Here is a 15,356-nt window from a genome sequence, read left to right as displayed (position 1 = left end):
CAGGCTGCGTCCAGTACCACATATTTCCACAATAAATAGTTTATCCAAAAACTATTACAGCAGTACTAATATAGTATTGCCTCATCTTCATGAAGAAGAGCCAGAGAAGGCCAAAATTAGTGCAGGTAGAAGGGAACTACCAGCCAATCGAAGAACTCCTACTGAGCACGACCCACTAGCCAATCCCTTCACAGGTGGCCGTGAACTACTAACCAATCGCAGGGAGGCGGAGCTTGTCGGAATACGGGTGCGAAATAAAAAAACAGCGCGCTCGAACGTTCGCCTGTTCATTCAGCAGCAGCGTCCTCGAGCAGCGCCACCACTTTCACGCGCACGGCGTCGGCGCGAGGCGCAAGTGCGCGCGCCGCGGCTCAGGGCGACCGTTAGAGAGACCGTGAGGGCGGAGGGGGCTGCAGCGGTCTTTGCGCGCGTTTCTGTTTGTTTTATTGTACCCGTTCGCCTCGTTTCGTCTCCGTGGGTCGGAACCGAAGGGGCGAGGTGGAGGAGGAGGAGGAGGTGGTAGAATGGGCGAACCCCTCAGGTTTTCACTCTAACTCTGGAAATGGAGCCCACATTCCCGCGGGGAGACAAAGGTAGCCACAAACTCTGTTTTCCTCTTTTCTCTCTTAGCCTCACCGTAGCGACAGTCGTTGCTCATTCAGTCCGGTACCGGCTCTGCGTTTGGGGCGAACCGAGTAACGGCACGGACTCGACATGACAGGTTTCGCACCTGCCACTGCACTTGTTGAGTGGACGTGAACGTGAATCGTGAACGTACGAGGTTACCGCATTAGCACTGGTTGCTCGGCTCCGAGTCTTTCCTCGGCTCAGATATTGGTTGTGGGCCAATGAGTGTGAGCGGTCTAATGTCCGGCCGTTGTCTTGTCTAGCGTCAAAAAAGTGTCAAATGGCAGTCTGTGCACTCCGCCTGTATCACAGGGTGCATGCTATAGTGTTTAAGCAGCCGCTTCAGCACATTAATTCACACACTGTGTGGACCGCAATAACCAACTGTTTGCCTGTTTTCGTCTAAGATGTTCAGTCATCCACCTGGCAAACCTGCTGCAGGCTTTCTCCACTTCAGGATTACATCATTTGTTCACTGAAGTTGCATTATCTGCTCCAGGAATCATATACAGCACGGTTGTCAGTTTGGCCACTGCCTTTTTTCCTGCAGATACTTGCCCTTCTTGCTCGGTCCGAAGGCTGCAGTTCACTTCATGCATCTTAATTATTTTTTTATTCCCCATCCTCATGTGTCAAGTGTTTGAACTGTAGCCTGTGACTGTATGTGATTGTTTACTCTGGGCGAGTAAGGGTACAGTAGATCTGTTGGGTTTATTTGCATGAATTGTCACAACCAGACCATTGCAGGCAAAAAACAAAAAGTCTGGCACCACTGCAGATGTTTATTTTTTGTTGCATGTCCGTATAGCCGTATATTGTGCCTGCTTACTCATTCCATGTCCAAAACAGCATCTAAGCCATGGCACATAAAAAGCAGTGCCTGGGTTCTCTAAAGGCTCCTGTTCAATCAGTAAATGTTTCGTGAGCATGAGTGTTACAACATCTGCAATTGCACAGGAGGCTTAACAGCATATATTGAATGCTGTAGGTGTTGCACGTCTGTATGCGATATTGCTATGCACATATGAGCTGATACATACAGCCGAATTGCAGAGTGTAGTTTGTTTAGCCTATGTGCTGCAATGACATGGTTCAATATTTTATGCAGTGCAGCCTGCAACACCCTTATTGTTCATCAGGTTCACTGGAAAGTACTTTACAGTGCTGTCTGATCTTCTCCTTAAGATATAGGATTGGTAGAATAGACTGCTTCTTGGTAGAGAATGAGCTGAGGAGAAAAGATGGACAGATTCTTACATTTTGTTCTCATGCCTGTTGAAAATGTCACATCCCTTGAAATGACAAGGAACCCTGAGCTCAGGTAGTGTAGGACTTAACTGAACTGATTTTTGGAAGGAGAAAAATGCTTCCCTTCTGTCATTGATTTCGACCTTGGGGTTTAACTTCAACAGGCTTTGTGCCCCCCGCCCTTGAAAGCTATTTAAGTTGCCCTCCATACAGTATCCTCTTGACATTTTGACGTGTGGCCAGTAGCAGATTCTTCAGTCATGATTGCAGTGAGTTTTAAAGGGGTAAAGTGTTCAATTTCTACTCTGGCAATATCAGAGTTATTCCGTGAGTCCCTTTGGGTGTGATGGCTCAAATTGGCAGCTCATTGTTTGATGGTTATAATGGCCATCTATTATCAGAGCAGCTTTTGAAATTAGGATGTTATCTGGTATTACTCAGAAGTGGGTAGAAGAGGGAAGTGAGTCTTGAAATTGAATTTCCTATGAACTAATGTGATTTGCAGAGGCCGAATTTCAGAAAAAATAATGATAAGCGATTACAGAAAATTAATTTGGTGTTGTCATGGTAGACTGTCAAATGTAATTAAAACGGTTGGGAAACTGGGTGTGCTTGTGCTGTGGAAGCATCTCTGTGTTGTTTGAGTAGGAAAGCGTGGAGTATAGCAAGGTAATTTGTGTATTTGAGTGTGGAAACTCAAACGACAATTGAAGCCGACACGGGTGTCGAGCGAACTGAAACCCATGTAAATACATCCTCTGCCAATTTTTGACATGTCCAGCTCACAGCTCACATACTCTTGGTAGACAGAGAGCATGTAATATGGTTCTTTTCTGCCATTATACACCCCGCAATCTCTACCCGTCCATGCATTGAACTGCTGGATAACTCATTTGTCTCCCTCTTTCTTTCATATCACGGCAACTACCCACACACACACACACTGCAGCAAGATCTGCATTCACTTAACCATTTCTGTGAAGGAAATTTTAATCCATTAATCACTGCTTATTCCTCAGTGTGTTTCTTACACACACATTGAGTGAATATTGATTTTACTCAGTTGCATCAGTTGAATTGTTTTTTTTCCTCTCCAGATTATTATTTTGGCCTTTAATTAACAAGATTTAAAAGCGCCAGTGTCTTTAATGAGGTGTCACAATACATTTTGATTTATTGCTTTGACATTTTATACCAGGAAGGTAAATGTTAAATAAACATACATTTGGAATAGATGTTTAATAAAATCTGCTTTTTGACGAAGCACAGTTTTGAATACAAAATTATACAGCAGCCTAGTTTGAATGGCAGGAATTCCAGTTTTCCCCAACAACAATTTGAGTCAGTTACAGTGAGTCACATCAAGTCATCACATATTAATGCCAGTCTGTTCTGAGCTGGATGCACTAAGCCGATTTTGCTCTGATGCCACGTTTGCTGGTGGTTTTGAGAGAAATCTCATTGATGTTTAATACCTGAAAAGATGTGCAAAGAAAAGCTTACATTAGACAATGAGTTGCAGTATTTAAAAAAAATCTGCAAATATTCTGCTGCTGACTGAATGAGAGAAGATGATGTTCTAAAACAGCAAACAAGAAGAAGAACTTGAATTGAGTATGAATCAGGATCAGACAAATTTGGTTTTGTTTATCTGTGCATGGTATAAGTTGCTGGTCACATTGAATTGGTAACTGCCCCAAATATTTAGTTTTAACATTGTATGAAGTTCCCAGTTGTGGATAGACTCCTTATTCTAATCTATAAGTCGATTGAAGCCTAGAATCCGTGTTAAAGACCTAAATATGTTCTTTTCATAGTGTGTGTCTGAACTTTTGCAAAACTGATATTGCAGAAGGCAGCAATATGTAAAAGAGGCCTTCAGCAAATTGCACTATTTTCATTATGTGTTATGAGAAGGTGTATAATAGCAAATTGCCTGGTGTTCCTGTTCCCAACATTTTGCATTTTGGTTGCTAAGAATGCAAATACTTCATCCGTTTGCTTTGACGATTCTTTTACCTTTCCTTTTGGTAAGACACTGAACTAATCAGACAAATTAAATGTTATTGCAAATGTGGCTGGTCCACCCTAACGGTTATGTCTTTAACCATGTCACACTGGACTGACCAGCTACATTTGTCAAGAGGTTCTTACCCCAGTGTTTTTATTAATGTAAAAGTTTTTTATAAATATTTCCTTTTTAAAACAAGACATGATTGTTGGTACTGAAGCAAGCTGGTTAGTTGTAAATACAATGACAATATTATTAACATATAACTATTATAAGAATCTGGTAGCCCTAGTGCCCCTCGCAAATTTTTTAATAAATAAATAAATAATCTACCCCTGGCTGTGAGCATCCTGAAAAGCATCAGATGTTTCAAATGAGTTTCTGTGGATGTTTTGATGAATCCTGGATCATATGATTTAAAACAAGTCCATTTTTTGTTTAAATTAAAGCAGTCTGTCTTCAACCATGTCACATTGTTGGTGTACCATTGCACACCATGTAAGTCATAGCGAATTTGCTGGAAGGGCATACCAGTATATTACAACTTTGTGCATAAGGTGTAGCCCTAATGCTGATGCAGTTCTGATGTGGTTTATTACAGCAAATGCTCAGATTTAAAGTGAACCTGAAAGGGTCCAAAAAAGCCTACTCAAGTATCTGCTGATCTAACCCTGTGCCCTCTTCTCTAAGGCTGGCATCTGCATGAGGCAGCCATCCTAGCACAGCTCAGTGCTGCAAGCTAACACTAACAGGACAGACGGAGGTGAAGGAGACAAAAACGTCTGTAGGAAGTGATCTCTAGGGGAAGGCTGACCGCACATTCGTAGCCAGGCCAAATCCAGGTCGTATCAGCCAAGACACTGGTACCTAAAGAGAAACAAATGATAAGACATACTTATCTGAAAATGTATCAGCATTACCAGACGTGTTTTGCTCTGAGCTTTTTGACTGTTACATTAGGCCTCTCCATGAACTTGATTTTATTATGTCAAGTGCCACATGATGCATGATTCAGATTCAGATTACTTTATTGATCCGGGGGGAAATTGCAGGATGATGTGTATTTTACACCTACTGGTCTTTTACAGTAAGAATCAGATCCCTGTTATGTGCTTTTATGCCACCATGCATCCTGGGTGATCCAATCATAAGTGGACAGTTGCAAGTATGGGTGTGAGCAGGGTACAGATCACCCAGACTACCTTCAGAGGACGTATAGGACCACAACATTAGTAGGATGAACATGCACCATCTCAGCAGAGATGATAGGACTGGATAGCTTATTTTTCCATCTCCTCTCCCATTTTTTACAAGTTGTGTTAGCAATCCACAACATATATATGTGAGAGGTATCCTTGCTCCTGGTTATAAAATCTAAATCACATGTAGTCAAAGGTGTAAACAGCTATACATTTAATTGTCCACTTAAGAACAAATTTCTTAGACATGTTAATAACAAGTGTGAACAGAGCCATAGTACGTTTACATTTTTTAATGAAGTCTTTTTTTTTGCGCTCAGTGAAGTATTTAGGAATCTTTAAAAAGACATCTGATTTGTAATTGTTCACTTAAATACATGCCTGGCCTTTTTCAAAAACTCTGAGTAGTTAAATACTCATCAGAGTAATTGACAGATTATGATATTAGAAAATACAATCAATAGTGACAGCCCTGAAATAAGTATGACATCCAGTGATGGAAGCAGCATCCTAACCATCTGTCCTTAAGGAAAAAAGACTGAAGTTAATTTGTCAAGAGACATACACTGAGGCACGTGTTTTCCCATCTAGTTATTGATGTGAACTTGTAGGATGGTTGCTCATGGCTGGGCCGGACATCAATATTGCAACACTAGAGAGTCACATTTCGCGCCTGTCGGGTCAAAACCTTATATCTCCATTTTTGTTGTTTTTGACAGAATTTGAAAATGCCTGTTGCCCTTTACATTGTATGTAAATTTAATGCTGAATGGACCAAACAAAGTGGCCAAAAATGACATTGGGGGTGGGGAGTCTGGTTCCATAGACTTACATCAAAAGCAAAGAAGGTTTTTTCCTTCTGTAGCGTTATCATTTTGAAGAAGTTTTGTTCAGAGAACACCGATTTTCTGTTGAAGCAGCAAATTTAGGCACGTAGAATGACATCTAGTGGGTGAGGTTTTGAAAGTGAATTAGTAACAGTCAAGCTATAACAGTGGATCAGAAAAGAACATAGTACACTTCTTATGCAGTGAGACTAGGTTGCATGTTCAGTGCTGGTGTCATTTTAAAGTTCGCGATTATAGATATGTAAATGTTTTGCAGCAGATGTTCAGAGTTCCGCAGATGCAGTCATCATCACTGAATGTCGCTTGGAGCCATTCGCACAGAAGCCACTCTGGATGCTCTTCTTTAATATTCATAATATTCATTTGGCAGGCACCAACAGTTCACTGTGCAGCTTTTAAGTCGTCTTGTTTCATTGATTGCTCTGTGCCACATTCGGTGAATTCTACCATCACGTTTTTAATGGTGTGTTTGTTGGACAGTCTTACTTTCTCCCGTTTCTAATCTGCAGTTTATGCTGTAGTTTTTGGCTGAATATGTAGCATTTATTGATCTGTTATAAAGTGAGCTGCTCTACCTGCCTTTGATAAGTTTTAGCAACAATAGCCTACTTCCGGGCATGAATCCAGCTTCCAACTCTATATTCCCCCTTCCACTTTCAACACCTGGCAACCTACAGTGCTGTTCTGCAGCGGAAGCCCATAGAAGTCCAGTATAGGAGGATAAAAGTTGATTTATCAGGTTCTTTTGCAGAAAACCTTGTGGAATCGATTAGTTTTCATACATAAAACAAACAAATACAGATCTTCCCTGTTCTGTATTTCTCACAGTAAACTGACCATTTACTATCTCTAGTAACATAGATAAAATTAAATTTTTATAAATTAAATTTCTTGGTTTCCATTCAGTACCATTTGTCTTATGTGCTTTGCTTCGTTGTGAAGATGATTTTAAAGTTTTGTGATCTGTTATTGAGACACAATTAAGTTATTGTCAGATTATTTGCCTTTATAGTGTAAATAATCTAATCCGGAGAGCCTTAGATGAAACTTGTTTTCTTTAGTATTAATCTAATTTCTCTTGGTACGTCCCACACAGTGACCTTCAATAAATTTCTGAAAGTACAGTGTGGAACTCCATGGTGGTTTGAAGTATCCTCAGCCTAAGCTGGGAATCAGCTGTGACATCCTACCGTTTCACAGATCTTTGCTTGCCAACTCAGCTAGCATCATCACATTGCCTGCAGACGCACTAGGGACCAGAGGATTTGCAGAAGCTCTAGCTGACAGAAACTATCCGTGACAAAGCTTGGTTTACCTTCAGATCTGCTGCGGCAAGTCTTCAATCCCAGCAAACCCCAACCTACTCACTGAAAGAAAAGCAAGTTTCTCGTTTCAAAGACATTACTAATCTGAATATGAGCGTTTTGATTATCAACTGTGCAGTACTGATGACTTTCAAAGGACTAGCTGCCGCAGAGCCATTCTGCAGTTATGCAGTTTTAAGATGAAGGGTGTCAAACTAAGGTCCTGGAGAGTCAAAACACTGCTGAGTTAGTATTTACCCTTCTCTTAACACTCTCAAAAGGCAACTCACAAGAGGCTTGGTAATTAGCTGATGAGTTGAATTTGGTGTAGTAATTCAGGGAAAGTGCTAAACTCTGCAGTGCTAAAGGCCCTCCAGGACGGGAGTTTCACAGCAAATGGACATCATGAGTTAAATATAGAGTCTTTGGGGAGGAGAAGTGGTTCTCTTATATGGATTAAGGGTGCTATAATATGGACAATCAGAGCATGTTAATTTTGTTGAGGGGAAAATATGCAGTGGTTGGTTCTTTCCCTGCATTTCTAGAAAGCCTTGGGTAGATTAAAGGAGTACCCCACTGTTTTCCAAACTAATCTCCATCTGCCACATCTGTAACATGCAATCAATTATCAGTGGCAGAAGCCTCATTCTTCTTCTTGTGAGCGTTTTACATAAGTTTTCTGTTTGTTTACTAAGTACAATGAAATGTCTTGAATTGACAGTGTTATGACCTGGTCTAGGGTCAGGCTGTAATAGAAAATGCGAGTGGGCTCTTTCTCAGGCACTGGTGCCAAATCAAAATGAGATGATGGCTTCAGTGACGAGCATGTGTCAAAATGTTTTGAAAAATAGCTAAACGTGAAAAATTAGAATAAGAATACCACAAGCTATCCTAACTGGCTAAAATACAAAACTTAAAAACGGGAAAAAGGTAAACACACTGATTGTCCCCTAGTTTCCATACTTTTCAAAATCTAATAAATCTAGTGAAGTGAAGAATGGACAGATGTAGTTCCTTGTCACGTCAGAAGGAAGAGAGCCTTGAACGTCTTCCAAGTAGTGGATTGGTGACCTCTTACAGACAGGAGGGTGTCCTTGTGCGGGCAAACACAGATCTGCACATATCGCATCTGAAACACAAAAGATGAAACAAGCAAGGCCACAGAGTTAACACATATCACAGCTACCAACATTACAGCTGTGGGTCCTCAAAATTATGATAGTCGCAGCAGGAAATTAGGTTGAGGAACATCAGAGTATCCCTTCTATGCACAGTCCATGATACAAGCACGCAGGGTTTTACAGTGGATTAAAGTTCATTTTAAGAAAACTTCTGTTTTTTGTGTTTATTTTTAATTTATTTATATTAACTATGACTTTTCAGAGGAGTATTTGCTTGTTCCTTTATCCTTTTGCATCCCTGCAGCTCCTGCCATGTATGCTTAAATGAGCTGGTCAGAATACCAGATCAGTATTGTATGATAATCAATATTGAAAGATTTTCATAAGTAGTAGTAAAGAATGACAAATGACTTCACAAATAATACATTAAATAGGATGATGTATTTCTGTAAAAGGAAACCGCAAAGGGAAGAGTAAGGAAGAAGTGAATTTCTCTTCACTGGCATGTATCCCCCCCACACCCCATAGCACACACACATTGTTCTCATTATCTTTGACCTTTTTCAACCCTGCATTGTTTATCTTTGATTGGTAATGTGCTCTTGAACATTGCTAGCGGTGTCCAATGACATTTTCTTTTGGGGTAGACACCATTTACTGTTCTTGAACCTAAAATACCTATTTTTGAGATGCTAAGCATGCGACATTGCTGTGGTGTGTGTATTTTATACTGTTAAATCGATGGAGTGTCAGTAAGGCTGTCATTTTTAGTGATGACAACAGGCCTCTGTGTTGTGTGAGCGCTGCAACAAACTACAGGGTGTGGCACACAGTGGCACAACTATGATGCAAGGATTTTATTTTAACTGAACTGATGTGCTGATTGGAAATTGAACTAGTTGATGTGCTAGATATATGTACCATCTATGTAGGCCTATCACAGTTAAGATCATATTATATAATATTAATAGATTAATTGTATGGAAGTTTCTCTTCAGCTAAAATTTAATGATCAGACAGGTGTTGTATTTTGGAGATATTTATAATTTAACTTTTATTGCATCTCCATTAAAGATCAAAAATTTTGTAGTTTTATTTGGGGTGAACAATCAATTGTTCACCCCAAACAATTGTTCACCCCAAATAAAACACATCATGATGACTATATAACAGTATGCTTTTCTGTGTGTTTTGTATGCGTCATCAGTTCTTCTAGGACACTGAACAACTGCATTTTTAACTACAAAAAGCATATTACTGCCCAGAGTTGTGGACAGTGTCTGTTTACATCAGCTCTTAGATTGTAAAGGGGTAAAATACCCACGGCAAAAGATTCTGATTTATTCATGCTTAATATAGGCTTGGATCTGCTCCAGTACTGATTGTTCAGGTTGGGCTAGGACATTCCTATTGAATCTGTCGGTCTTTCTCTTGCTCACACACTTTTCATATAGATGAGGTCCATCTGGAGGAGCCAGGGCGTGCGCGTGTGAGGATGCGCGAGCGTCTGGTGTGGGACTACCCTCTGCAGTTCTCCTGGCTGATGGAGGCCGAGCCCTTCACCTCCTCCCTGCAGGCGGGCAGCACCGCGGCCGGCACTGGCATGACGCTGGAGCAGAAGACCACTTTTGCCTTCGTCATCTTTCTCTTCGTCTTCCTCTGCATGCTGATCGTGCGCTGCTTCCGTATCCTGCTGGACCCCTACCGCAGCATGCCCACCTCCACCTGGGCCGACGGCCTGGATGGCCTTGAAAAGGGCCAGTTTGATTACACGCTGGCATAGAGTCAGCAAACACTTGCACACACAATGCAACTAGGTAAATGAACCACACAGACCCAGCTAGTTAAGAAGGAACACACATACATTTGTTCGGGCACAAAAAACTTGACAATATGAAGTAAAAATTTGGTGCATGGTTATGAAAAGACAGGTTTGATTTGTAATAGCAAGTGTTAAGTCACGCACACTCTGCTTCTGTCACATACAGGGTGTCCTTTTGAAAGGAGCAGTTGGGGATTCTGAGTGACCCCAGAAGCAGTCTGGACTGGCCTGTGGCCCCTCTGCGCCATGGCCTCACTCATACAGGGTAGCCCTATCACTGTCTCCCTCTAAACATTCACAACATCTGTACTTGCACTGTTGTAAACTGCCAAGTAGACACCTAGAGAGAATAACCTGTTGAAGACCCTTTATAAGCACTTCATAAATACGTCATGCTTTTGTTAGCCTTAAGGTATGCACTGTTATTATCAATGCAGCTTAGATTCATTAGAATGTATTTATGTAGTGCTTATGGCTACCTAAAGGGCCTTTTACTCAACGATGCCAAATTTGACACAGTTTAGGCAATTCAGTATCTTGTGTGTAGTTATCTGTGACATTAGATATTTGAATGTAAATTCAAAGTAGAAGCAATGGATAGCACTTTTGGCTTGTTTCTCAGCCCAGTGTGAAGTCCATGATGAATGGTGTCATGTGTCTGCTTAAAAAAATATCTGTCATTTTAAATGTGATCTCAGAGTGAACTTGTACAGTCAGCATATACTGCCTCATTAGCACAATAAACTGAATTTAGATCAGTTCTGTTTTAATACATGATCCGCTCTCTGGTCTTATTTATATGATCAGAATAAATGGCTGTGGTTTGCTTGGTCAGCCTTTACATTTTAAGCAGTAGCCAGGGGAGATGTAACCCTAACAGCGCTAATTTGCCTTGAGAAAAGTCATCGCTAAGAGCAAAAGATGAGGAAAGGCCACTTTTCAGCAGTGCCTCCTTAGGTGTTCAGGTGGTAATAAAAAATGAAGTTGTGTGCAAAAATGTCCATCAGTGGCTGAACTGCTCTGAAATAAACTGTTCTGCTCTATTATTATCTGCTTTGATTTTACTGCTTATGTCAATAATGAGGCTCCAGCCAAATGATGTTACTTTGCACTTCTATGTTGTCTTCTCGCCACTGTGAATGAGCCAGTGAGACATTGAGAGCACTTAAGCAATGTCAGGTTGAACTGCCCGTGTTTTTGAAGATGACTGCCAGTGTTTTGCATGTACAAGCAAATGCATATGAATGTGTGCGAGACAAAAAAAAAAACCTTTAGGTACACACAAGCTGGACTGATACATCCAATGCAGATGTGTTCGATGCTGTTGAGCCTGTTGGTATTCTCTTAAGCTTTGTTCACTGTGAGGACCTGCTTTGCATCTCTGTGAATAGGCTTGTGTCTGATACAAAGCACTTAACAGTATTTGCCATAACACTGTATGTTATCACTTTAGATGTTATATAAATGAAAAGATTTGATATGGAAGATCCCCAAATAAGTGAGAATCTTTAGACCTACACGCTGTTAAAACAAATACATTGTGTGAGCACAGTAGAAGAGAGGAATTCTAGCTTATGATAGATTCAGTAGTGTAGCTACTGTATGAAACTGAATATCAATAAGTAATAAAAATGTATCATTAATATAAAACTAATTTGTTCTACAGCCACAACTGCATTTGTCTCATGGAGAGTAAAAATAAATTCTTTCCAAATCAATAACTGACCCTTTGTCTTCTTCTTTCTTTATGCTTGATTTGCTTTGATATGCTTGTCTTATTAAAGTCTCATTTTCTGTTTTTAGATTGTTCTATTTTTACTTTACCTTTCAAATTGTGTTTGCCATTACCTATTTGTGAGCATAGTGAAATGTTATTTGTTCATTCAGTGTAAAACCTGACAAAATCAGTCTTTGAATTGCACTACTAGTCAAAAGTATAGACACACTTAGGGGAGACCTGGGCCTGTATTCACAATGTCTCATATTAGGAGTGCTGACTAGTATCTGTTCCCGTCAGTAAGATCATCATAGTCAGAGATGAATTGGATGTAAGCTAAAGAGGCTTTGTGAACATGGGTCCAGGGCTTGAAATCAAATCTGTTTGAACAAGGAAAAACAAAACAAAAAAAAATTGTGCAGGAATCCATTCCCTCCATAATCATATTTTCCCATTCCCACAGCACACAGAGACAAGTCACAAAGACGTTTACTGCTTTATGAACTGCTGATTAGTTAACATATACCATAAACCTTTAAACAAGAACTATTATTTTAGCATAAAACTAGTAGTCTACTACACATAATGGCCGATATACACTCACCGGCCACTTTATTAGCTACACATGTTCAATTGCTTGTTAATACAAATAGCTAAAATCAGCCAATCACACGGCTGCAACTCAATGCATTAGGCACATAGAGGTGGTCAAGACAAGTTGCTGAAGTGCAAATTGAGCGTCAGAATGGGGAAGAAAGGTGATTTAAATGACTTTGAAAGTAGCGTGGCTGTTGGTGCCAGATGGGCTGGTCTGAGTATTTCAGAAACTGTTGATCTACTGGGATTTTCACGCACAACCATCTCTAGGGTTTACAGAGAATGGTCCAAAAAAGAGGAAATGTCCAGTGAGCGGCAGTTGTGTGGATGAAAATGTACCTAATAAAGTGGCCAGTGAGTGTACATTACAGAATGATATGAATACACTTAAAATCCACCACCACCTACAGTGTATTGCATGTTCAGTAGCAGTGGTTGCTGCTGCATCAGGAGACCCGCTGCTTAATATTGAAAATAAGGTGAATGCCAGCACAACACAGTAAGAGAGGCAAGTGCTAATAAAAATACTGATTCTAGAAATATTAATGCTCATATCCAAACTACCATGAGACACCACAAAGGCTCCTCCCAATTGAGACTGTCGACACCGGATAGCAAACTTTTAGTATAAAAAGTATTATAGTACAAAGTGGGAAAAACGGGTGGGGCAGTGGTTAATTAGATTAGTTTATGATTATGCAGCGGTGGCAGCAGCATCCAAGGGTGAGGATTGCACAGTGTTGTACAGCAAGAAACTCTGTGGTCAAGCTGGTCCAGAAGGCTGGCGAGCAGTGGCACCCGATCAAGGCAGAAGAGGTAACGGGATCAGACGCACAGGATGGACAGCTGTTCAACTCGGCAAAGAAAGTAAAGAAAAAGTCACTTCTGTAATGAGTGACTGATCACAGAGTACAATGTTAACAGAGCAGCAGAGACTCCAGAAGGTTTAGATCGGACAGGAAAGACTAATTATCAAAGGCTTGACTATACAAGTAAGTTTTTAGCCTAGACTTAAACTGAGGCTGTGTCTGAGTCCTAAACATTAACAGGAAGATTATTCCAAAGCTGGGGGGCTTTGTATGAGAAAGCTTTCTGTGCCTCACAGAAACGTGGATTAGACCCGATGAATACTTTAGTCTAAATGAAGCCACTCCCACAAGCTACAGTTATTAAAGCTTTAGGCGTGAACCAGAAAGTAGGATATAAATTTTCTTTTGAAGTTTTTTTTCTTAATATACATGATCAAGGAACAAAAAAAATCCTTTGTACTTAGTGAAATCTATAGGCCACCAGGACCGTATTCTTGGTTCTTATTATTGTAATTAATTATCAGAGATTTTAATATCCACTTTGACAAACCTCAAGATGCCCCAAGTAAGGCATTTATATCCATCTATCTCAGCCTCCGTTTCACCAAAATATAAAAAGGGGCCCACACACTACCACAACCACACTTTAGACTTGACGGGTAATGTGAAGGAAAAGCTCTGGAAGGTCTATGCCTTAAGCACTTTGAAGGCCAGAAAGTTGTTTTTTTTTCTTTCATTTGCCTGTTTTTAGTTCATTTTGTCTTAAATGGTCCATTATTACTATGCCATTTATATTCCTATATCTTTTTTTCAAGCATAGGGTATTTATTTTTGTGATTGTCATTTCAGTGATTGCTTCCTGGAGGATTCTCACATTTGTTTGTTTTTCCTCTTACTAGTTACATTGGCTGGCTGAGGCAGGTTTGCTGTAGACCTGGCGGTTTTATGGAAGCAATGAAGGCAGATGTTGAGAGACTGGACAGGGAGAAGAAGAGACCGTCCAAGTACTGCCCTCCAAACTGGCCACCACTCATCTCAGTGACGGAGAGAGAGGAGAATCATCAGCCTCCCTGGCAATGTTGCCGACGCCACCTTGGATGGCTCAAGCGGCCATGGAAAGGGTCCCTATGGTTACTGTGTGATGAAGGAAGAAGATAATGGCAAGAAGGTGCAGGACGAAGACAAGGTGCAGGACAAAGGTGGCATAGTCCCTCGCCAGCGGGACCCCAATGTCACCATCTGCAAACTCTATGGCCAGCCAAAGAGGCTTGAGTTTGGCCACAACGACAAAGGAAATTTTAAAAGTTTGTTTGTACTTAATATCAACAATTAAAAACATTGACTATAAAATCAAAAGTTCTTCTTCAGCCACCACTGTTCAAATTAACAGCAGCTAGCCAACCACAGAGAAGAGAGGGATTTCGTCACTGTTTAAATGCCCAATCCAGCCAAGAGGAGACGAGCTAGGTAAACTTGTCTGTTCGCCAGTTAATCTTGCTAAATCATTCATTTCACTTTCTCTTGTTTTTTCATGAGAATTTACCAGAAGGAAAGGATCCGGAGGATCCATGCATCACCCAGATTGAAAGACAGAAAGGTAACCATCACTTCATTATTTCATAATGGCTGTTTTTTCAGCCTATTAGTGATCCTTTCACCTTAGTTTATATTATATTAAAATGTGTAGTAAAAGTTTGTATTATGTTAATATGAAATAAAACTGAAAATCAGTCAAGAAGCCACAGACTACTTGGGCTCAACTCTACACACCTGTGGGCTCCACTACTTAAGACTGTGCAAACAGCAACTAAGCAAACAGCAACGTTTTTCACACCTTTGTAGAGGGGTGACTGGTATGGTACTTAGTCGTGTTTAAGAAACTTCTTCATCCTTTTTAAAGCTGCCCTCACTTCCACCTTACCAATTCTCTGCACTTCCTGATCCACTATCTCTCCCCCCGTTGTCCTCCTCTCGCTCTCATTTTCCTTATTCATTAGTTCTTCAAAGTACTCCTTCCATCTACTCAAACCTCTGTTCACTCACTAGTACATTT

General features: G+C 40.6%; 1 protein-coding gene across 2 annotated transcripts; it reads left to right on the top strand.

The window, feature by feature from the left end:
* Window positions 1-280: 280 nt before the first annotated feature.
* Window positions 281-11,512, top strand: LOC108423749 (cortexin-3). 2 transcript variants are annotated; one of them, XM_017691283.2, is made up of 3 exons: window positions 281-593; window positions 9,813-10,175; window positions 10,347-11,512. In XM_017691283.2, the coding sequence occupies exons 1-2, from the start codon at window positions 563-565 to the stop codon at window positions 10,139-10,141; spliced, it is 360 nt and encodes a 119-aa protein (XP_017546772.1). In that variant the 5' UTR covers window positions 281-562; the 3' UTR covers window positions 10,142-10,175; window positions 10,347-11,512. The 2 variants fall into 2 exon arrangements, with proteins under 2 accessions (XP_017546772.1, XP_017546771.1); XM_017691282.2 differs by having other exon boundaries at window positions 283-593; window positions 9,813-11,512.
* Window positions 11,513-15,356: the final 3,844 nt, after the last annotated feature.

This window comes from Pygocentrus nattereri, chromosome 18 (assembly GCF_015220715.1).
Source record: "Pygocentrus nattereri isolate fPygNat1 chromosome 18, fPygNat1.pri, whole genome shotgun sequence".
Lineage (NCBI taxonomy): Eukaryota > Metazoa > Chordata > Actinopteri > Characiformes > Serrasalmidae > Pygocentrus > Pygocentrus nattereri.
This window is presented reverse-complemented; position numbering and strand designations above follow the sequence as displayed.

Excerpts from the sequence above, each read along its gene's own strand:
- LOC108423749 (XM_017691283.2), top strand. The coding sequence starts at position 563 with ATGGAGCCCACATTCCCGCGGGGAGACAAAG. Across the intron at positions 594-9,812 it reads ATTCCCGCGGGGAGACAAAG|ATGAGGTCCATCTGGAGGAG; the intron begins GTAGCCACAAAC and ends CTTTTCATATAG.